General features: G+C 38.4%; 1 protein-coding gene across 2 annotated transcripts; it reads left to right on the top strand.

Annotated features, from left to right (window-relative positions):
- On the top strand, positions 1-24,645 carry egflam (EGF-like, fibronectin type III and laminin G domains). 2 transcript variants are annotated; one of them, XM_085368349.1, is made up of 26 exons: positions 1-106; positions 6,059-6,168; positions 9,952-10,038; positions 10,212-10,238; positions 10,480-10,597; positions 10,704-10,839; positions 13,244-13,410; positions 15,518-15,592; positions 16,732-16,844; positions 16,947-17,194; positions 17,801-17,988; positions 18,162-18,262; positions 18,340-18,440; positions 18,588-18,732; positions 19,546-19,735; positions 20,533-20,658; positions 21,061-21,304; positions 21,398-21,509; positions 22,118-22,234; positions 22,485-22,665; positions 22,929-22,952; positions 23,158-23,236; positions 23,319-23,462; positions 23,883-23,966; positions 24,291-24,394; positions 24,494-24,645. In XM_085368349.1, exons 1-26 carry the CDS (start codon positions 1-3, stop codon positions 24,643-24,645), a joined length of 3,279 nt encoding a protein of 1,092 aa, XP_085224475.1. The 2 variants fall into 2 exon arrangements, with proteins under 2 accessions (XP_085224475.1, XP_085224477.1); XM_085368351.1 differs by lacking the exon at positions 15,518-15,592.
- The last annotated feature ends 304 nt before the right edge of the window (positions 24,646-24,949 follow it).

Here is a 24,949-nt window from a genome sequence, read left to right as displayed (position 1 = left end):
ATGGAATCTAAGTGCAAACAAAGAAGTCTTTTGTATCTACTTTTCTTTGCAATTTGCATAGCCAACGTTTGCTTTTGTGCAAGAAGATCAAATGCTCGAAGGTCTGGTAAGTTCTGCAGCTAAAACCAGCTCCGACAAGGTGTTACGGTTATAACAATAGCCTAATCATTATTGATTTTATTTTAAGTTGGTCTTTATAGTGAAGCCTTGTGGATGTAATCACAGTATTTGTATGTGCTCATCATGTTTGCTGCACTACACCAGTAACGTTAAGTCTGCTTTAACCTTACACAATTTTATGCAAAGTTTTTTCCATCACACATAATATCTTAGTATTACTTTAATGTCCCTAAGAGACCTATCCCTTTCATATTTTTCCATACTCATAAAAAACCTAGTTTCATTACAAAAGATAAATGTTACTTGAATTTATTATCTGCTATTTAATTTCAAATTACACATGCTTAAGAACAGTGCCTGAAGAGCAAGAAATAAGTAAATATTTATGGTGTGGACTGTAAAACCAGATAAAATGGAAATTTCTCCTCTCAAGGCATACTTTATGATGATAAAAGCTGGCTACAAGTTTTACAGAATATGTCAGCTGGATAGAATGAAAGAAAATGAAATCTTCAGCTTTACTGGAGCAGCCATCATTAAACTTGCCAATGTGTCCTTTGGACAGAAATCCCTGGATGTTGATTTCATGATATGCGCACAGCCTCCACTCCCTCACTCTTTGTCCTTCTTTTTCCTTTCCTTGCTTTGGTCCCCTTTCTTTCCTTTTCTTTTTCTTTCCATCACTTCCTTTTTCTCTCACTGTCACTCTGTCTGACTCTTGTATTTCTCCCGCCCTCACTCTTACGGGCCCACAGGCCACTGCAGGCTGACTTTCACATCTGTCTGTCAGCACAATAAACTCACCACAGTTTAGACTGCCAAAAACAGAATGATTTTACTTCTGTCTTCATGACTGCTAGTGACAATTGTACTTGTTTTTGTTCTGAGGTCTTTCAGACCTCATTCTCAGGGAGGGGGGAATGTCAACAGGACTCTGTGTCCACATGAGTCACATCTGTCTTTAATGAAAACACTTAAATTCAAGCTTAAAAATAAAGCAAGGGTCCACAATGAATGACATCCAGGTGGTCTTTCTTTTTCAGGATTTTGACAGTTATTGCCCCCTCTTAAAATACACATTAGTAACAGAACAAGTGAAAATGTTTGTTTTTTCATTTTCCCCATTTTTTTCCCAACATCTTCCATCACCTTACACATGCATTAGATTTGATTTGATTTTTTTAGTAATTGGAAAAAGATTTGTGTAATTATCCCTTAGATTTGTTGAAGAGAACCATAAAAGCCTGTGTCTTACTAAAAATGATCTCTGAATGGCTCATACCTGAAAAGAGCTGCATTTCTTCATAATTGGATGATAATCAGAGGGAATAGGTGGCTTATTCAGAAAGAAAATATCTGAATATAAGATTTGATAATTGCTGACTGAGTGAGAGTAAATATTATGAAAGCAGCTTTTTGAAAGTGCACTAGATCTTGTAGCACATGAAAAAAAGACTTTATATTCACACATTTGAAACTGAGGAAAGTCACATGTTGCTGTGATGCATGGTACAGTTTGGACTTAAAATAAACAGTGTTAACTTATGCTGGATATGCTGGTTTAACTGTATGCGACAGATGGAAACTTTGATATCATACACTTACCAGCCAATTTACACTTTGCTAGTACCTGATTGGAGCTTATTGCCTTCAGAATTGGTTTAATTCTTCACTGGATAGATGCATCATGGTATTGGAAACATTCCTCAGAGATTTTGGTCCATATTGGCATGTTATAGCAGTTACTGCAGATTTGTCGACTGCATCCATGATGCAAATCTCCTGATCCACCACATCCCAAAGGTGCTCTACTGGGCTGAGGTCTGGTGACTACGGAGGTAATTTGAGCACACTGAAGTAACTGTCATGATTGAGAAACCAGTTTGAGATGATCTGAGCTTTGTGACTTGGCGTGCTAACCCACTGGAAGCAGCCATAAGAAAATACATCCCATTATGTCTGTGGTCATGAAGGGATGCTGCCACCAGATGGCTAGTTCACCACTGCTACCAGCCAACCAGGCAGGCTGTATCCATGTTTCCATGTTGTTTACACCAGGGGTAGGCAACTCCAGGCCTCAAGTGCCAGTGTCCTGCAGGTTTTAGATGTGTCCTTGATCCAACACAGCTGATTTAAATGGCTAAATTACCTCCTCAACATATGTTGAAGTTCTCCAGAGGACGGTAATGAACTAATCATTTGATTCAGGTGTGTAGACCAAGGGTAACATCTAAAACCTGCTGGACACCGACACTTGAGGCCTGGAGTTGCCTACCCATGGTTTACACCAAATTCTGGCCCTGCCATCCAAATGTAAAAGCAGAAATTGAAACTCATAACACCAAGCAACCAGTTTTCCAAATCTTATATTGACCCATTTTGGTAAGGTCGTGAGAATCAAAGCCGAGTGGGACCTGGTGTGGTCTTCTGCTTCTGTAGACCATCTACTTCAGGCTTGTTCATTGTTCATGTTGTCCATTCAGTCTTGATTGAATCGAGTGGTTATTTAAGTTAGTGTTGCCTTCCTATCAGCTCAAAGCAGTCAGGCCATTCTTCTTCGACTTCTGGTATCAACAAGGGATTTCTACCCAGGGAACTGCTGCACACATAATGTTTTCTCTTTTTTTGTATCATTTTCTGTAAACACTAAAGACGGTTCTGCAGGAAAGAATCCCCGTATATCAACAGTTTTGCAGAAAATTACTTAAAACACATTTCTTCCCCATTCTGATGCTCGTTTTGAACTTCACCATGTCTTCAGGTTGAAAGCAACAGTTTGGCTTTTCAAATGGAAATTTTACTATTATGCATATTCATTAAAAAATATGTTAATAAGAAGCAAGTCTGTTACTTTATCAAGAGACAGTGAGAGTGTGCAGTTTGTAGACATTGAGGTCTTTAACGTTTGGCCATACTCGAATGTGATCTCCGATATAGATATGATTGATCAATATTTGTTTTGTTAACATTAGTTTCAGAGAGGACCACACGCCAGACACCCATAAATCCTCTTTCACAAGTGGCACAGTAACGATTCGGCCACTTGAACTGCAGAGTGGTTATTTTGGCTAAATCAACTGTCAAGGTTTGTGTGAGTCGGTGCTGAGTGTTTTTAACACAGCTTCTCTGCGCTGAATCAGGCACCTTGAGTAGCCGTGAATGTGCCCAGAGATGAAGACTTACACATGCTGCAGAGCACTTCTGAATGGCATCTTACAGAAAGGCTCTGCAGGTTGCTTCACAGAAAGGTTTTAAATATTAACCGTAATAGTGTTTCATTTTTTTTTTTTAAAAAGTCCAAACCTCTATGTGTTTGAAAGGGAAAAAAATCAGGCTAGTGTTGCATGGAAGACAAATAGTAACTGCTATAAACACCATGAGTGTCAGGTGGCTATATCAAGCTTTTCTCGACACACAATTAAGTGCAATAACAGTTTCATAGCAGTTCATTCAAAGGTATTAAAAGTCACATCGATCCATCATGTAGTTTGTTGTAAGTTTTCAGACATACAGTTAATGATTCACAGAGACCCCTCTCTCTATCTCTATCTGAAATCTGTGAGTTCAGCGCACCCATGTGTTTGCTTGGAACACACCCCTGGGGAGAGATAAATGATCAGGGAATTCACCTGACATGTTTCATTATCCACTCAGGTGAAAGAGCAAAGACAAGGGTGCGAGAAAGGAAAAGAGATGACGGAAGAAGAGGGTCGAAGTGGGTAGGAGTAAGGTCATCCTGAGAGGGAGAAAAGGGTAGTCACGGGAAAGAAAATACAGGAACAGTGGAAAAGAGTTTCTACATGGGATTTCAATTTACAGCACTCTGCTTTGCTATATTTATGTTTCTTTGATTTCAGTACCAGTTTATAGCTGTAAAAGCCAGCACAAACTGTCAGTCAGACAGAAAAATTGTGGCTAATATTTTTAATATTTGAGATTTTGAACCAAACGCTCGCATTTCATATTTTTTAATGAGGGAAATCTATCTGCAAGCACACTAAAATACATCATAAAATATTGAGGTGCTGTACAGCAATATTTAGCATTTTTATGGCAAATATTCACTATATACAAATATTTTGACAAAAAAGTGTCCGAATATGAATCTGTAAACATTGCTGTCTTCTCATGCTTCTCCACGTCACGTCACAGGACATTAGAAGCCAGTAGAAGTCCTAATGATCGACAGCTGCGTAGCTGCTCTTTCTTGCTCTTTTAAGAACTTTTCTAAGTACTGTGTTTTAAGGCCATAGCTGAACACTGGGAAGGCAATTACATGCCTTTGTAGTATCTAGAACCATGAAAAAATGACATGTGAAGTCAGAGTCAGTTGATATTATAAGCTAGAAGTGGTCCATTTTTTCACCACTCAAATGCACTCAAGTGGAAAAGAGTGTAATTTCTTTCCAGACTAAATGTTGGGAAATATGTTGCAAGAGACTTTATTTTGTTCAAAACTGGCAGCAAAGCACCAATCCAGAGGTTAGGCAATGGTGCACACTTTGCAAGAAATCCTCTGTATTTTTTTTTTTCCAAAAAACAAAAACAACAAACAAGTGCTTGAATAGTAACACAGAAAAAACATTTCTGTACCACTTTATTGTTATTATTTTATTATAACAATCCATGAAATCCTGGCTTTTTACCAAGGTCTTCAAGCTTACCTTAATGATTTATTGATCAAAAATTATAACAAGCATTGTAATTATGATTCTTAAAAATATGGTGTGCATTGTCAACATGTAGAAAGTACTAAGTAAAGATTTAAAATATCACATTTGAAATCCGCATTACAACATTTTTGTAGACTTGAAGACTGGGAAACAGCCTCAGAACACAACACTGATATTTTGTGGTGAGCATGTTAGCTAAACAGCTAATGATTTAGCAGACACGAAGCAGCATTCATGTTCATCTGAAGTGTTGCTTCTGGCCACAGTGTAACTGTAACTGAAATAGTTACATTTAAGTTTATTGAGTTTTGGTCTATAACAATTCCTGATGAAAATATCTGCCTGATTGGCTGCTAAGCCCATCAAATCACACCTACAGGGAGGGTACTGTACAATAACACACTGATGATGATATTTCTTCATCGATTTGTTTGTTTATACATTTAACAGAAAAGTGAATTTTGGAATTATGCTTAATATGAAAATTTTTATTTCAGCAGCTTTAGGTTTATGTTGTAAATTACATTTCATCACTTACTGAACCGTGCTGATAGCAGGACATCAAGATTCTTTGTAATGAAATCCAAAATAATTCCATAATGTATCTGGTATAACATTATTTAATAATAATAATAATAATACATTTTATTTAAATAGCGCCTTTCAAAGCACCCAAGGACACTGTACAACAGATAAAAACTGGAAATATACACAATGGTAAAAATAGAAGATAAAAGTTAAAACATACAGAAATTTAAGAATAGGCAATTTTAAACAGATGAGTTTTGAGGGTGGACTTAAAAAGAGAGAATGAACTAATATTTCTGAGGTCCGGGGGTAGGGAATTCCAAAGTCGAGGGGCAGAGCAGCTAAAGGCCCTCCCTCCCATTGTGATCAGACGAGCAGAGGGAACAGAGAGAGAAAGAGAAGATGAAGATCTGAGGCAGCGGGATGGGAGCTTCATCTGTAATAAGTCAGAGAGGTACGGTGGAGAGAGAGAATGAATAGCCTTGAATGTATACAGAATTATTTTAAAATGGATGCGAAATTTGACCGGGAGCCAGTGAAGTTGCTTCAGGATTGGGGAGATGTGGTGGGTAGAAGAAGTCCTAGTAATAATACGGGCAGCAGAGTTCTGGACACGTCCAAAACTAGGTGGTCACAGCTTTCTAATACAACCAAACTTGTACTTTCCTCCCTTGTATATCTCTTCTTTCCCTTACTGATTATATCTGTCACTAAGTGTGTCGTCTCTGTTTAACCAGATCGCCTGAGTCCTCCATTAGACATCCAGCTGGAGACAATCAACTGCACTGCCTTCAGTGTACGATGGAAGATGCCCCGGAGACATGTTAGCACCATCACTGGATATAAGGTAATTAGAGACACATAATGTAATTTAACAACTGAAGCAATATTTCAGTTTTTATATTACATTATGTCACTAGGTATGTTGGTAAGGGTTTTTTATTTTATTTTATTTTTTAAATATTTGTATCAGCATTCTTCCTGCTTATAGGTCGGATTCTTCTATCAAGTCCCACATTACAAATATACAGTTTACGCAATTTTAGCATTTGCATTGTACTTTTACTCTGCGGGGAGAGGGGGCAAAAGTTAAACTTCCACCGGTTACACATAATTGTTTTGTAATGCACAACTGCCAGAAAAATATCAGCAATGATGAAAGGAACTGGTGGTAGTGCCAAACCAATAGAGAGGACAGATTTGGAACCAGTTATCAACCTGAAGTACTAATATGGAAGTTTACCTAAATTGATATACTAACATATATTATTGCATAGAGTTAGTAATTCTTACACCAAAAGATGGCAAACTACTGAAAAACCAAGGCCTGAGTAACCTGCCTGATCCCAGGCAAAAGATGTGTGTTCTCTGAGCAGCTGAGACGTGGAGGTGTCACTGGTTGAAATCAGTTGTAAAGAACCCCCTTGTGACTAGTTTGCTCCCTAACGGATTGCTGCTGCAGTTGCCAGTAGTTTGCATAGATGATGGCGATTTCCCCTTTATTTTTAGAGATGCAGGAAGACTTGAAGAAAATGCGATGCAAATAGGAAATGGGAAAGATTCTCCTTGTCTTTCCCATAGAGTCACACTGAATTAAAAAAACAACAGCAAAAACCATTCAGATTGTATTCAAGTTCGTTCCTCCAGAAATGAGCCGCCGAATCAAATAAAACTTAAGAAACTGGTCTCACATTATGGATTTAGAGCAATTTCAAATGACTTGGTGGCAGTTATTTCAGGGTATAAATCTTTTGCTTTAATATTATTACCTTTATTTCTGGCATTAGAAAATTACTTTTTCCAAGTTATACATTTTTTTATTGAATCTGAAGTTTATAAAATTTGGTTGTTTCTGTATTTTATTTCTATTTTTTGCCTGTACTTAACCAGTGTGTAGATTTGGATGTATATATATATGGATATGTGCTAATAATTTATCCAACTTATGTTTGACTACTGTCCTTCTTGGCCAGGACATGCTATTAATCTCAAAAGTTTATTTTTCCTGGTTAATTAAAGGTTAAATAAAACAACAACAAATAAAAAATAGGGAGTGTAGAAGAAGAGCGTTTCTCGTTTGCGCTGCACTTTTCACAGTTTAACTACGACTTAAAGAGTAGTTTGCAAGTGTTTGTAAAGCAATAGCATGGAAGTTTTGGTGCAGCACCATACACTTCTTTGCAACTGATTTCACACTAACAACCGACAACAACCTGCAGCAACTACTTGCCAATCAGTTGCAGAATACACATTTAGCACCGTAGAAACAAGTGATTCTCCTGGCTTGCATGGCTGCAGCTTTAGACATCAAGTAGATAGCGACAGTCATCACCCTTCAACAGTCACTTGCTACCAGTGGTATCTAGATGGTCACCAACCAGCCTATAGACCATGTGAATGGAGCTTTCACACCCTTGTATCACTTTGTTGTTTTCTAACATCACATCTAATCAGTAGCTAATCAACATGAAATTGTCTTATTTCTAGGACATACATGTTATTTGTAAACTTTATTATTTATAAATTGGGCCAAATAACAACAACTCAAATGCAATCTTGCGCGTTCCTGTCCGTTAATGTCACTAGGTTCAACCGTGTTAGATAGGAGTCACAATTTTATTGGAAAAATGACATACATATGGAAAAGTTCATACATAAAGGGGGAAGCTGTCAGATTAAAGGAAAGGCGTACATGTCTGAATGGGGCAGGAGAAGCAGCTGAAAGACTTTGTTACTTTTTTAATCAGATAGACTACATCTGCACATTTTATCTTTCAGCATAGTCTTAGTGTTTTATTAAACTCTCAGCTGCTTCATTTTGCTCTGTTTGCTCTGCTCCATTAGCATCCAATAGCAAATGATTCTCATGTTCTGCTGAACTTTTGATTTTTAAGAGTAGAAGGTGGTGAATGTTTTTATGAAATGAGTCATACAACAAAGTTGCATCACAAGTTTAGAGTAGCTAGATATTTAATGTTGGTGAAATGAAACATTTTACATATCTTTCATAGCAAAGTCTTAAGCCAGATGTTAGCTACCTTATTTATAAAAATTGAAATCCTGTTATGTTTGATTGGAATATGGATGTTTCATTGTAGAGGACTTCTTTCTAGTTTGAACCATTTTTTATTTTTTGAGTCCAAGTGTCCCAGAAAAAAAATTGTTTAAAACCAAGAGAAGTGGACTTACATAACTCTTTCAAGAGCCCTTTCAAAATGCATAGAAAGGTTTTTCAAACTGGCAAACATAAAGAACAAATTCTCTGATATGTCACAAATCAAATTGTCTCTCTTTTTCCTTTGAAAAATTTTTCCATTTCCTTCTGCACACCACTGGCATGAGTGTCCCCCACTTTCTTTTTTCTGCTTCTAAAGTGCTGTCATCTCACTGCCCACTAAGAGAGCCTTGAGCACTAGATTGATATTTGAAAGTTCTGGTTTTGGGGTGGAACCCTTTCCACAATATGACTTTTTACAGGGACAGTGTAGCTGTGGAAGATGTGGTCACAAATCTTTATTTATTGTCTGCTCCACTCTATACAAGCTGCACTTTAAACACTAAAGTCGGCCTGGCTTCTTTCAGTTTCCGTTCAGTAATGAACAAAAAAAAGTTGCAGGGGAGTTTTAACATAAAATCGACTGACTGCAAATTTTATTTATTATTGAGCGACCAGTACATGCCTGTATCCATGTCCTGTTATATTATATATACATATTATATACATGTTGTTTTATATCATTGTTAAGTAATTTTAGGAAGGAAGTGATATCATTATATATCACAATATCCAGTTTGTGTTGATTTAAATGAGATTTTAAGGTTGTGAAATTAAAACAATACGCTACTTTTATAAGGCACTGCAGGTGCATCAATACTAAGAGTAGGTCATTCTCAGCCCATTGGTCTGTGCTTGTTGGGGAATACGACATTGTAATATCTGATTTAGATAAAAAAAGGTAATATTTTACATTTTGAGTATGTAAAATGTCATAAAATTACAATGAAACAATGCTGTTATAAGGTGTATATATATATATATATATATATATATATATATATATATATATATATAGATAGATAACTCATATAAAATCTTTCGTTTTAGCCCATTTGTAGATGGTTTCTAGGCAACATGATAACATGGTAACATCTGATGTAGACCTTCAGGGGACTGAGATGTACCTGTGCTGCTTTTTGGTTGCTCAGCTCCTGATAGAAAGTCATCAACAAATAAACAGATAGAGATTCTTTTGTAACACAAGTCATAATTTTAGTTTTTCCTCTCTTTGAATGTGGTATACTCTAAGACAACCCAAACCCTTGCTTCCTTCCTTCTTCCCTTGTTTTTGTTTTGAGTCGCCCATTAGCAATTTGTGGATCAGTATGACTGCGTGTGCTCTGCTTTTGACCATATGTCTTCACTAAGAGGATTAGTCAACTACAGAGCTACCCCATAAACATGCGGGGTGGCCAATTGTTTTAAGTTTACAAACAGTCTTCTCAGTTTCCTCATAAATTTTTTCTAGCGATCCCTCTTTTGACATTGTTGTTGCTATATCTTTAAAACGGAAAGGCAAAAACCAAAGAAACCAAAAACTCATTGCATTTTATGAATGTTTGTATCATCCAGGTTTTCTACACAGAGATGAAGAATGGCCGTACAGTAGGGACCGCGTCTATAATGGAGGTGCCGCTCAGCTTGGACATGCTGACTACTGTTAGTATCCAAAGATACATTCACCTGTAATAGGCGTTGCATTTTTAGCAGTCACTTGTAGACAATGTGGAATTTGCTTAGAGGAAACCTGAATGGATGTTGCAGTTTGAACTTGTTATTAAAGTCATAACACCGTGATTTTATGCAAACATCTGTTTTTTTCTTTTTCAAAGGGACAATTTGATGGACAAGCAAGCTTTGTAAGTACCGTGCTAGCCACTGCTTTCCACATTATGCATTTTCTCTATAAAATTATACACTTCTCCTGCTTTATTGTCACGACTGACATTTATTTGTGAACCTGATATTATTTCCGCTCTGATGCTGAGAAAATCCCTAATTAATAATGTCATCCCTGCTTTCTTTTCTTCTATTTCATCCCTCTCTCTTTCTAATCATCCTCGCCTTGCTTCTTAACGGTTTCCTACATTCACCTTCTAGGATGTGGACATCAGTAACCTGAAGGTGAACACTAACTACAGAGTCAGTGTTGGAGCATATGGCTGGGCAGGGGAGGGAAGACCCAGCATGCCCAGAGACATCGGCACTGCTTCACAGGGTAAGAATATGTGAGTAGACGGAGATCATTTTACAGTCGATGCCAGTAGCTTTACAGTAATTCGTTTACACCATTCGCTGACTACAGTTTTTTCCCCTGGCATTAGAAATGTGCATGCCCCCTTCACCCCCCTCCAAGCCCACTGTCATGGCCGTATCCGACACAGAGCTGGCGCTATCGTGGCAGCAAGGCGAGAGCGATGGAAGCGCACCTGTTCTTCACTTCCTGGTGGCTTACATCAGGTCAGTCAGAACTGACCGGTTTCATCACTGCTGACTTGATGTTAATACATAGGACACACGCAACAGCACAAACACCAGTCACTTCTTTTACATCAACACAACACCAGAGCTGGTTTGGAGCTAGTTCTGGCTTGCTCGCTTTTGAAAACCAGCCAATTTTTTCTGACAGTTTTGAGAGCTGAACATTACATAAAATAAAAATAGTGGCAAACGGACTGTGCAAACTGCATCCTCCATAACATCAGCAGTTCCAACTTTAGGAATAGTAATTTTACGGTGCTGTACAGCTGTCGACTTCAGCACTAGAAGGTCTTTTTTGAGTGGAATTGGTGCAAAAACAATTTATGCAAGCACTTAAAAATCAGCTCACATATGCACTTAACAAGTTAAGACTGAGAACAGTTCTGCAAAATCTTCTTATTTTCCATTTTGCTAGGAGTGTTAGAAGATCAACTTGACTTTCATGTCTATAAACCAAATGTGAAATGTGTTTTTGATTTTCAGGTACACCAGCAATGACAAACCCTGTTGCGCTGATATCTAACATTTAGCCAGGCACTTTCCCTGCTACCCAGCTGTATGCTTTTACTTCACACCAGTTACATGAAGTTATCTTACAACACCTCAGGGTGTCCACCCTAAAGTTAAAAAACACTGCTTAAAAGGTTCAAAACATAGCTACCACAACCTCTCATTCTTTCCCCGTGTGTTTTATCCTTCTATGGGCTGAAATGTAAAAACAGCAGCTTCTGATTGCAGATTTAATTAATCAGATACCTTGAGTTGATTTTGAAAGAGTCACTGCCACTACAGTGCTGCAAAGCAACCTGAAGTGATTCTCAGTAAAATCAAATTTTGTTGCTTGCACTTGTTTTTTTAGGACAGTGGTTTCCCCAGCTTTCAGTTTTTTTGATTTGCTTCCTGAAGTTGCTCAACTCCTCAGCCCTCAGTCTTTTGAGGCTCTCAACAAGGAACAAGCAGACGCTGGACACAGGACAACATCTGTACACTTTTTAAAATAGTAAATAATTGGACTATGTTTTCATTATTAGAAGTTATTAACTTCTAGAAATAGATCAATAATATACACTGTTAATCAGTAACAGTTTTGAAAGCTAGCAGAGTGCTAATAATGCACTATCTTAAAAGAAACCATATTTCAAACAAAATTCAGTTGGTTTGCATTAACGGATGTAGAGATCTGCACCTACTCAGATTCAAATAACTAAACAGGGCACACACAGCTCTCTTTCACAGTGACTTTCATGAGGCTTTTCCTGTCTGTTCAGTGTAAGCTTTTGTGTTTTGACATAAGGGTCAGTTGTGACATGTGAAAGAATGAGTTTCATTCTTTGTTTAGTAATGTTCAGGCACACGCACACACACGCACGCACACATAGAGGCACTCAGATAAAGAACCTCCCATGTCTAGACAAGTGTTCTTCCAAAAAAGTTGAGGTCAGAAATAATTTGTCTCGAATTGTCTGATGATTTGCCAGATATTTTTTTTCCTGTGAAATATCAGATGGTATTTAAAAGACATGTTTAAAAGCAAGTCATAAAAGAAAGAAGAGTTTAAAAGCTATAAAAGGAAGCAAACTTTAAAAAACACAGCAGTGTCGCCCTTCATGGTGCAGAATCAACACCCCGCGAATGAGCAAAGAGAGGAGAGATGGGCGGGCTGAAAAACACTTACTGTGAGCAAGCAGACAAGAATAAGTGTCTGTGTTTGCATGCGGGGAGATTTTCAACACAGAAGGATCATCTCAGAAGCAAATCTTTCTCCCCCCTTACATCAAACGAGGCCTCACTGAAGAGAGTGGAAGCTGCTGTTGAAGATGCCTCTGTTCAAGAGAGAGTTATGGCCCCAGGCTGCCTGAGTCAGGCAAAGAAAGGAAGCTGGAGATTAAGGAAAAGTTCAGGACTTCATTGTTTTAGTTTTTTCATGACTTTTACGATAATCAAAAATGTTGTAATGTAAGGATGTCCAGAGTGGTAGTACAACAAGAACAAAAACAACAATGAAACAAATAATCAGTTAAATAATCTCTTTTTTTATTCTTTGGAAACTCTTTTTACAACTTTAGTTATTCAGATTCAATCTTGACACTGTACTCCATGCCGCTGCTTATAGATGTTTTTTTTCATTAGGGGCAACACAGTCAAGTGGAAGATTACATCACAGTTTTGACCCCTCACAAAAACATACCGTCATTCTAAAAACAATTACTTTGGAGAGATTTTGAGTGTAATCACCATTTTTTTCATTGATTTCTAAAAGACAAAATGACTGAGGAGTAAAAAAAAAAAGATAATTGATGTCTTCGAAACTATCAAACATCAAATGTGTGTCAAATTAATCTTCTTATATTTGTATCTTTATGCCTGTCTTTTCTTTTCTCAGGCCTGAAATGGACACAGAGTGGACATACATTCGTGAGCCCATTGAGACTAACTCCATGGTTCTGAAAGGGTTACTTCCAGAAACAGAATACCAGTTTGTTGTCAGGGCGGTCAACAAACACGGAGTTAGCCCACCCAGTCCTATCAACAATCCCGTGCGCACGCTCGGTAAGGCCGAATGTTGATATCTGAGCCAGAGTTTTATGTCGTGGTGGCCAAGCGCCCTCATTACTCTTTTTAAAACCACATTTTGAAACAAGCTCTCTTTCAGTATAGTTTAAACAATACACCCACGCTAAATAAAACAGACTGTGCATATTATTGCATTACCAAACTAATCCTCATGATTTACAAAACACCCGAGTGTTCCTGTGGAGTCAGTGAAATTCTCTCAGCGGTGTGCAGCAATAGTAAATCATGTAACAAAGGACCAAAACATTACAGATGACTGTTAAACACATTATTATTAACATACTCTATCTCCTGACCAACGGTGCGTGAGTCTACGGATCTGAATGAAACTGGCCAATATATTATATTCGCAAATATTTTTCAAATCTCTTAAAAATTTAGCTTTTTTTTGTTTGTAGCTTTTTTTTTGGAGGCCAAAACCTCCTCAAACCTCATGTGACGTAAAAATGATTTACCTCTGGTAAGGCTTTGGCATGGAAACACTGTGTGCAGGTTGAATGTAGGACAGCACCTGGCAGTGTGTCAGTGGGTATTGTGACCAAAGCCAATGGAGATACGCCGCAACAAAGTCATTTACATTATTATTTTTGATGTAGCCTCCTGCTGGGGGCAAGATAGGGTTGGGGGGATGGAAGGAGCTGATTGATATTAAAACGCACATGCATTCATACAGGTGTGTATGTGCTAGACACACAAAAATGTGCAATAATAATGTCAAACGTATCGAGGATGAATTCACCTAGAGATTAATGGGCATAGCGTTACGCTTGTATGGGTGAGTGTGAGCTGCAGTCCATGTCGGGCTTCAGCTTTTTACATCTATAACTACTGAAATTAAACAGCCATGTAAACACAATCACATTATCCAGGTTTCTCTTCTGTGACCTGCGGGCGACACCGCTTCCAACGCTGTGTTAGCTGTCTGATTGTTGTAAACTGCTCTGATTGAAACAAGAGCCTTAAGTCCTCAGAGAGACAGTGCAGGAGCGGCAGACAGGGAGACAGATTCAGTTAAAAAGACATTGTTAAGAATGATGCGAAGGAAAGTTACACGAACACCATGCTGTGGGTGAATTGCAGAGGCAGACCGACAGAAATTGCGGGTCTAGAGAAGCGTGGCTTCTCAGCAGGGGATAAAAGCGGGTTACGTCCGAGTCTCATCAGACAGGATTAAGGATGGGATGCCAGACCCCTTCTCTGCCCATGCACATGCCTAATGGATGCACACACACATGCACACAATGCACCACTGCTCCAGTGAGCAGAAGGCGTGGGCTTGACTGACTGACATACTTTTTTTGTCGCTCTTTCTGCAGCAGTTCTTGTTTGTGTGGTCAGAGTGGTTAGAAACAGGGTGGTATGGTTTGAGGGGGACTGTTACACAACAGCAGATTAGTTTGATGAGAGGTTTTTTTGGGCATCCCCCCTGCCTCTGTGCCAGCACTTGCTATTCAGTGGATTTAATGTCATTAGGCTGTGCTAATCACAGTTTAAATCTTGGCACTGTTTCACACTTAAAAGTCAAGTTTTCTTTCTGTTTAGTTTCGTGAACGATATAGTCAATAAATTTTATATATATATATATATATATATATATATATATATATATATATATATATTTTTTTTTTTTTTTTTTTTTTTTTTTTCTTTTTCAATTGTGCATAATCACTCCACAGCAATACACAAAGGTTTATGATTTTATCCCTCAGATTCCAGCATTTTCTACATTTACACAGTTAAGAGGAATGAGGGGGGAGAAGGGCAAGAAGAAGGGGGAGCAGTGGTTATGTAAGCTAAGATTAAGCTTTCTCAGAGTAAGAGGGATGGGTGTGTGTGTGTGTGTGTGCTATGTTGAACATGCACATATTGTTTTTGTTTGCTTTTCCATTCTAGTGTGTACAAAAGACATCATGAAGCTCTATACGAATATAAAAATGCATATTGATTATCTTAAAAGCTGATTTATATTCCACCTCAAGTTTACATGTATTTTATTGCTATTGTGAAATAAATTTGTAACAATTCCCAGGTTTTATTGGAATCCAGGTATTTACTGTCTGGCTTTGTCTTTGCACACTGTGAGCTTCTTATGGCAGACTTCTGAACGGAGGAGACACTTTTCAGTATGTGGTGCAGCAGCCTCGGTACAGACTAACAGGTAGACTTACTGGGCTAGCATCAGCTGGATTACTATTGTCACCATTATCATCATCATAATATGAGAAGTATGATCACATTTGCCCCTTTGTCACAGTCATAACCAAAGACCAGAGCTTCTTCTGCCGTGAAACCGCCGTTATTGTTTGTCATTTTGATCTTATTCACTGTTGCTACCAACTAACTGTACCATCACTGTCATACATGGGAAAGAGACTGCAAATATACATATTTATTATTTTATTTTATTTTATTTTTTTTATGACGGGACAGTAGAGCAAACAGGAGAAGATGGACAGAGAGTGAAATAAAACCCAGGCACCTGAAGTTGCCTTTAAGGCTATTTGTTGCTCAACCCACTGAGCTAAATAGGCACCCCTGGATCCTGCAAATATATAATGAAAGAAACCACTGGTGGCCCTCTGTGTTCATGCAAAATGACTGACACATTTTATAATGGAGACTCAGTGATTTTATGAACACCAACTTGCCGTATTCAAAAAGAAGCCAATGAAAGAGCAAAATGGAGAACGTGTTTATAACAAATAATAAAAAAAGCGAAAAGAAATGAAAAATATTCACTTTCATATGCTTCTTTTTCATTGCATATAAAGAAAAAGATTTCAAGCATTTCTTTTTGAAATTTTTATTACATGGTTTATAGCTCATGAAAGTCAGAAAATCTATGTCAATGAGCACAAAATGGAAAGTCAAGCAGTGATTGTGGTTGGACTGAACTAGGCCAAGAGATGCATTGTATTTATTATACTTTACTAATAATGGATGGATTACCGTCCATAACTATCAGAATAAAAGCAGAAAAATGCTTTAAACTGTGTCTGAGTCTAGAATATATTTCATTTCACTTTCTCATATTACTGATGGAAAATATTGAGCTTTTCTCCAAGAGTCAAATTATCTGTTGTACAAAAAATAAAGATTGAAGTTGAGCTTTACTGTATATTTGCAATCCCGCTTTCATGTCTTCAGCTTTTCCAGCTCATTGATTCTCTGACCTGCGTTCACTGCATGGAATTCATGATTTGTGTTTTACCTAATAACCTGTTGTTGTCCTTTTGTACTCATTGCTCTCTTTTGTAATAATTATCAAGTCATATTCCTCTGTGGTGTCTGTAACAGGTGCATCAGATGTTGGCAGCGGTGATTATGGGAGTTACATCACAGATCCTCGGGTCAAAGATGAAGATGGCTTTGACATTGATGACTCTGATTATGATATCTTCATTGAAGAGGTGTGTTTTTTACAGTCCAGAGCTAAACTGCAACCCTATTTTCTGTTGGATTATCACTCACTTCACTTTTTTTTCGCTGATTTTTTCTCTTTTCTCTCCTAGTTGAAGCCATTTCCGGGTATAAGTCAGGACAACAGGAAGTCCCAACTGCGTTCACACTCTGGTCCCCCATCTGGTCGAAATGTTGTTTACCGTATGAACACCATGACTCCTCCAAATGTTACAGCTGCACCAGTTTCCACCACCACATCATCCATCTTTTCAGAGTTTACAGATCTGCTTTTCCCAGTCACTTCACAGCCCAGTAGCACTCTTGAGACCAAAACTACTGCCCCACTCACCCCTACCAGGTAAGACTGATGTTAAAATGATTATTTAATTTAATATCTGTTTTCCATCAAGGATTTTTTTTGCAATTTCTTGTTGTTGATGAGATTTCAAAACCTTTTAAAGGCAAAATTAGCCACTTATAGATTGTTCCTCGTGAACAGAAAATAAATCTTTTACTGCTCTTATGCTCACAGTTTTTCTCCTTAGTCTGTGATTGTGATTATTATATTTCCATCTCTCCTGGCTTTCTGCTTTCCCCCCTTACTAGCTACCTAGAACATGTCTTTTTGTGCTCTTATACTTAATTATTTGATAAAGATAGCGAATGGAGCAGTGAAATGTCACACATGTCTGGTTGTGATGTACTGTATGTCATTATCTGCAGCTATATATGGTGGCTTGGCCCCTGTTCTGTTGATTTTGGGTGAGCACTTTGGGCTTTTTGCTGTTTGTTCCTTTCCTTCAAGCAAAAAAGGAACAATTTACAATCAAATGCCACCTTTAGAAGACATACCTGATGAAGGTGTAAATACACGACAAAACATTGCCTCTTAGGTTACTGTAACCCCAACTAGCAACAGATTACTAAAGTTCCTTATCTTTCTTTCTCTTTTTATCCTCCAAAGCATCCCTTTGTCGACCACCACTTCTACTACGACCACGTCCCCCTGGAAAGGCGAGGTACCTCGTGTGTACGACCTGAGCTGTGATGATACTGTGTGTCCGCCCGACAGCTTCTGTCTCACTGATTACGAAAGCGGCGGTTCGCGCTGCCACTGCAACCTTGGACGAAGAGGGGACACGTGCTCTGAGGGTAAGAAAGATTTCTGAATCTCTTTTTTTTTAAAACATTTTATGTCAGCTGTGCTCTGATAGTGTAGTGGCTATTTTGTCAAGGTTGCAAGAAGTGGCCTTTTCTTCTTCCAACCCATGGGTGCTCTTACTTCTCATTTGTCATGATTTTTCTTTTCATTTGTCCTCCTTCAGCGTTATCAGTGAAGTTTCCCAGATTCCATGGCCACTCTCACATGACCTTTGAACCCTTAAAAAACTCTTATCAAACCTTTCAGATTACTTTGGAGTTTAAGGTAAGATATCACGTTTCATATCTTTTTTTTTCTATCAGTGATTAAAATAGATTTCAGACGGTTTCTCTTTGGTGCAGGCAGACTCTGAGGATGGGTTGCTGCTGTACTGTGGAGAGAATGAACATGGCCGTGGAGACTTTACTTCTTTGGCTTTGGTTCGGGGGAAGCTTCATTACAGGTGAGGAACATGTCAGAATAACATTAGCTATCATGTACTGTTTATCAAAAGAAATAAATGTGCACTGTAGGGTGCATAAGATTTAGAGATGGGATTTTTCCTTGTCTGTAGCTATGATGCTTACCTGCTAGATTCTTGTCTCTGCAGGTTTAACTGTGGTACAGGAGCAGCTCAGATAGTCAGTGAGAGCCGCATTGTTCTCGGTCAGTGGCACACAGTAACTGTCTTCAGAGATGGCATGAGTGGCTGGCTCCGTATGGACAACGACACACCCATATCCGGACGATCACAGGTTATAATACAAAGAAAATGAAAAATGTCAAATTGTTTTTTTGTTTTTTAAAAACATATTTTAAGTTAAACAGTGATTTAAAGCATACTGATACAAGATGTCTCATCAGTCAGGTGTAATGCTACAGTCAGTCAGTGGCTGGAGACTGCAACTCTACTAAAATTAGTGCAGTTGTGTGCAGTGAACTTGCAGTCTTGTTGTCTTTGCAATGGTTGCTTTGAAGACAGGGACCAGGTCTGCAACCTTTTGCAGTCAGTTGTTATCTTCAAAGTGATTTTGGTGTATAGAGACGGCGATCAGTCTGCTCAGTCGGCTATCGAATGGGATCAAGTCGGCTATTACACGCACTCTGTTTGTGTTTTCCATCTAGATGCACAGAAACTCAAATTAACTGCTTGCATTCTTGGTAAATTGGATGGTAAATTGACACAAGTGCTCTGCAGGTTTGCTTTTATATAGAAATATAACCAAAATACAACCAGTTTGGAGACAGTTGAGTCCACCATTGCAAAGAGACTTGCCCCAGATGAGTTGCAGTCATTAGCACAGACTGACTAATGTTGATTGCAACATGTTGGCAATATGTCCGAGTCAAACTCCTACCAGGCAACCTGTAAAGTCACCGTGCGAATAAAAGTGATTGCCCAGAGGTTTAAAGGTGCTACACTTTCATCATCTGGATAACCAGTTTGTTCCTGTAACTACTTGCACCAAAACTGTTGGTGCATATTGTCAAATATTGTCTTACAAGGGGTCAGACTATCCTTAAAATATAAATAAAGAGGTTTTAATTTCTTCATCTTGTCCTCTTAGGGTCAGTATAGTAAGATCACCTTCCGCTCCCCATTGCATGTCGGTGGATCTCCAAGCGCTTACTGGCTGGTCAAAGCGACAGGGACAAATCGTGGCTTTGTTGGCTGCATGCAGAGTCTGACCATCAACAATAAGGCTACAGACATCAGGCCATGGCCCCTGGGCAGTGCTCTGAGTGGAGCTGATATAGGTAAGGAAGCACACAGGATGTGAGAGAATTTGAGTGATGAATGTTATTTTAATGTGGCCGCTGCCAGTGGCACCTGGCTCTTATCCATATTACCCACAGTGCACTAGGTCTCCTGAAGTTTTGGTGCTCGGTTGAGTAGCTGAACAGTAATTCTAGAGTTTGGCTGTTTGGTTTTCATGCATACAGTAAATAACTATAATCATTAGTGGGCATAATTTGAATATGGATGACAGTGTTTATTCATCACACCACCCGGTGTTAGTGTTATTTCACTTTGCTTAAAAGAAAAAATGAAAGCAGACCATGTCGTGGTGTATAATGAGAGCATTAAAATATCTGACATTATCAAAAAAGACAAATCCAGTGATATAAGAAAGGAATTGTTGCCATTTTAGATAATTTTCTGTCACAGCGACAGACAAAAATAGCTTTTTAATAACAGGGTTTTAGCCAATATGTCACTGAAGCAAGAAGCAGATTGTTTTTGGCAAATTATGGAACACAAAGGACTTTTTCACAACATGATTTTATGAATGAGGTAAGAATATTAAATAAATTTTGCAAGAAATTAAAAATCACTGAAAGTTTTTTTTATTTATAAATATACCCCATTCATACAAAACAAGCAAGCAAACAAAAAAAAAAAAAAAACTCATATATTTTGATTGTGCGTGTTGTGTGAGTGTTGTACTCCTGCTCACTTTTAGGAACAATGCAGTCATGGAAACTGTATTTATGTTGTAAGTGTGTACAAACATATGCAGAGTACATATGCTGGCTTTGTCCTAATGTACCAGGTGAGTGCAGTGACAATGTGTGTGACCTGGTCAGCTGTGCCAATGGCGGAGTCTGCTTTGCAAATCGTGCTGATGGCTACATCTGTCTGTGCCCACTTGGCTTCAGAGGAGCACTTTGTGAAGAGAGTGAGTCAACCATTTCCCCTTTTTCCCCCCCTCACACCTGCAAAAGCGCGCACATAAGCATCCAGTTTACAAGGAGAGTTTTGAACAGCTGTGAAAAAAGGAAAAATAAAATCCCTGCCGTTTCTTCTTACCTGCTGACTTCCACGTATTGTCACATAAACCTTTCAAGGTAATTACTCAGCAGTTGAAGAAAATGCCAAGAAAATCGATTGAAGTAAGAAATATTTCTCATATGGCGGTAGAAGGATTGATTGCATGTCAGACCACCTTTCACACAAAATAGCCTTTCACTTTTTCCTCTCCTTGATATATCTCTTCCTACAATCTCATTGTGTTGTTAGCAACTGTTTTCCTCTTCTTTACATTTACTTATTTTCTTGTGTCTTTTCTCCTTTTCCTCAGGTTTCTCACTGTCCTCGCCGCTCTTCAATGAAACAGTGTTTTCATATGCCGTCATCCCATGGCCTCAGTCCTCACAGAGTTACCTGTCCTTCACTGAGTTTGAGGTGACGTTTCAGCCGTCAGCCCCTGATGGAGTGCTGCTGTACAGTGATGACGCAGGGAGCGGGGACTTCCTTGCTATAAACCTGGTGGACAGATATGTAGAGTTCAGATTTGACTGTGGCTCTGGAGGAGCTGTCATAAGGTGCTGGATAGAGCCAAGTTTCGAATCTTCTTTTCACATTGGTTTTACATTATCTAACTAGATTTACTAAATGTGTGTTACTGTGTGTTTCAGGAGTGAGGAGCAGATCAGTTTGGACTCATGGCATGAGCTAAGAGTATCACGTACAGCAAAGAGTGGTATCCTCCAGGTGGACAGCCAAAGACCTATGGAGGGGATTGCTGAGGTACATTAAAGTCCATTAGAACCATCTGCAAAAACTATGTTATGTTATTATTAGAAAATAAATATATTTATAGAAAATATACTTCACAAAAAACTCAACTTTATAGTTTAACGGGAGAAAGAATCAAACCACAAGATACTAGAAGCAAGTATAAGTACGAGGTCTTTATAGTCAGGGTAGACTTCATACATGAGAGGCAAGTGACAAGTGGCCAAAAATGCACACAGCTGGTGGGAAACTAACCAGATACAATAAGTAAAACTGACTGAAATACACAGAATTGGGGAATTTCAAAATAAAACAGGAATTAATGACATTAGAAACCTCAATGCATGATACGCACACACCTTATTAGTTTCTAAAGCATGTTTAAGTGACATTTGTATTAGAACAATCACCTGTCAAAGTCAACTCTTGAATGTGCAACACTTAATCACCTTTTAGCCGTGGTTTGGTTCTTAAACTCCTGAGAAAAATATCAGGCTCTTTTTGACCAAGCGAAACACATCCAGAGTTATAGATTTTTAAAACATGTATTTATTTAAGCGGACGTGCGGATGAATGGTTTGACATGACTCACCTGTTTCTCTGCTGTATTTATGTTTCAGGGAGCTTTCACTCAGATCAACTGCAGCTCACCTCTCTATATTGGCGGCGTGCCAGAGTACGATAAAACCAAGCGGACAGCAGGTGTAATAAAACCCTTCACTGGCATTATTCAGAAGGTGATTGCTTTTTTTAGATATGCCAACATCAGTGATCTGCAACACAGTTATATTTGCTAGATTGTTACTCAGTCATTTCCAATCCATCAAGAGTGACACAGCAGCATTACATTATATATGATGTATACTGCGTACAATCTCCAAGCTACTGTGGCAGGTGTCTGATTTTAGTTTGTTGTTGTTTTTTTACAGTCGCGCTCTTTCATTTTGTCCTTTTCCTCTCTGTGCTCTTTTTTTTTCACCCCCTCAGCTAATACTCAATGATCGCACCATCCCTATAACAACTGCAACTGCTGGTGGAGTTAATGTAGCCAATTCTGCACACCCATGTGTGAAAAGTCAATGTGCCAATGGAGGATCCTGCAGGCCAAAGTGGGATGAATATGAGTGTGACTGCCCTCTAGGGTACGACGGCAGGCATTGCCAGAAAGGTCTGTTGCATGTGGAATTGTTCTCATCGACAGATGAACTCGGTTGATGTGCAATTTGGTGCACGTCACAGAAATCAGCAGGCTGTTCACACGGTGCTAAGAATAAAATATGCTGATGTTTTTACATGCTACATGAAATATTTTGTGCTTAGTTTTATTTTTTATAATGCTTTCTGTTTTAAATCCACCAATATGACAGTTTTTTCTCAAGGAAACTTAGTCCCTTAAGTTTACTTTTTCTCTTTAATGCTTTCATGGAACAGAGTGTGGGAATTACTGTTTGAACAGTAAGTCTTCTTCTCTGATCTCAAAAAGTAGATATTTTTTTAATTTTCTTTCCTTGTTTGGAAAACACGTAAGATTTCTTTCCCTTCACACATTTTCCACCGCAGGATCAGATTTGGTCTTTTCTCTTAGCTGTAGACATAAGTTGACACGTGCTGATGCTGCCACCTTGTGATGATATGAAAGGAGTTCTTGTTCTCTTCCCAGCTGTTACTGAAGCCATAGAGATTCCACAGTTCATCGGAAGAAGTTACCTGACCTATGACAACAGAGATATCCTTAAAAGGTTGGTGGGGAAATTCCTGTGTGTGTGTGTTTTTTTTAATTTCTAGCTTTTTCATGAAGTGCATTCTACAATCTTTCTACAGAGTATCTGGGTCCAGATCCAGCCTTTTCATGCGCTTTAAGAGCACAGCTAAAGACGGATTGTTGCTCTGGCGAGGAGACAGTCCAATGAGACCCAACAGTGACTTCCTCTCTATGGGTCTTCAAGATGGCGCTCTCATCTTCAGGTATTTATCACTGTAAAACATGAACGGCACTATAAAAACAGTAAAATATGTTATGATATCTTATAATTCTTAATCAAATGTAACTGGATTGTAAAGAAATGTTTTTAGTTAAAGTGTAAATTCTAGATGCCATGTGTTTGCCCTTTCTGTGTTCTCGCGCTGGGCAAAAAACGTCATAAAACACAAATGGGAAAAAAAAATTGTGCACAAGAAGGACAGTAATAATCGAGTATGACTGCCTATGCCATCAAGGGGTAGTGAGCTACTGTACGTGCTCAGCAGAGGTAGAGCTAAAAACAAAAAAAAGGTCTGTGTGAGGACCATGATCACTAAGAGAATCAGGATTAATCAGGCTTGTACCATAAAAATGTAATTCCACTGCAGTCTGCTGTACGTGTATGCATTTCCATGTTGTTGTAGTTACAACCTGGGCAGTGGTGTAGCCAACATTGTCATCAACGGGACCTTTAGCGATGGAAAGTGGCACAGAGTCAAAGCTGTGAGGTAAGCTCATGAAATCCTGTCAAGTGGATATCCAGTATGTTGATCACATTCCACTGTGGCTCTTTACTTTAAATTGCCTCTCTTAGTCTTTATAATAACATATTGCATTATAGCCTTATTATACCATTTATAAACCAACAGATCCGGTAGAAGTAGCAGTTGTAGGTCATTCTTTACAGTCTTTTGCTACCGCAAATCACCTTTCAATCCCTGTGTTAAATATAAAATCTAAGGTCAATATTTTATTTTTATATATAACAAAAATGTTATGCACAAATTAAAAGTTCAGTTTCTCAGTTTGACTAACTGATTTACTGTATTCAGGGATGGCCAGTCAGGAAAGCTGACTGTAGATGACTACGGGGCAAAGACAGGCAGGGCGCCTGGTAAAATGAGACAACTTAATATCAATGGACCCTTATATGTTGGTAAGTGAAACCTCAAATCTCTAAACCCATAAAATGATAAAGATTAAGAGATCATTTTCACATCTGTATGTTTGCGCTCTCTCTGTTCTTCGTCTTAAGGTGGCATGAAGGAGATAGCGCTTCACACAAACAGACAGTACATTGGAGGCTTGGTGGGCTGCGTGTCCCACTTCACACTGTCCACGGACTATCACTTAGCGCTGGTGGAGGACGCTGCTGACGGCAAGAACATCAATACCTGTTCCAACTAGTGAATGACTTCGGCAGATTGAGATTAAGATAAGATTTTCCAACCGAATCATCTGATTTGTCATCTTAAAGCTCACTTACCAGCAACAAATCAGTAAAAACTTAAATTATAATATGTGGTTGTGTTTTTGTTTTTGTACCAATTCAGATCTGATGACCCTGAGAGGATTTTTAGAAAGCACAAGTACTTTGTGAAAAGAGGGAGAAAAAAGCAAAGTGTTATGTTTGATGAGGATCTTTAAAAAAAAAACAATCCTTTGAAGGACTTTTTCATTGGATGACTCTATTTGTATCTTTATTTCTTTT

This window comes from Diplotaxodon limnothrissa, linkage group LG12 (genome assembly GCF_057381915.1).
Source record: "Diplotaxodon limnothrissa isolate DT_005_m linkage group LG12, D_limnothrissa_male_GT1.1, whole genome shotgun sequence".
NCBI lineage: Eukaryota > Metazoa > Chordata > Actinopteri > Cichliformes > Cichlidae > Diplotaxodon > Diplotaxodon limnothrissa.
Note: the sequence above shows the minus strand (reverse complement) of the source record. Positions and strands in the feature narration are given on the sequence as shown.

What these genes read in the sequence shown, in the direction of transcription:
- egflam (XM_085368349.1), top strand. Translation starts at nt 1, where the DNA reads ATGGAATCTAAGTGCAAACAAAGAAGTCTTTTGTATCTACTTTTCTTT. An exon ending in TTGATGGACAAGCAAGCTTT is followed by an intron (nt 10,239 to 10,479) that starts GTAAGTACCGTG and finishes TTCACCTTCTAG; the next exon opens with GATGTGGACATCAGTAACCT. An exon ending in AGGAGCACTTTGTGAAGAGA is followed by an intron (nt 20,659 to 21,060) that starts GTGAGTCAACCA and finishes CCTTTTCCTCAG; the next exon opens with GTTTCTCACTGTCCTCGCCG.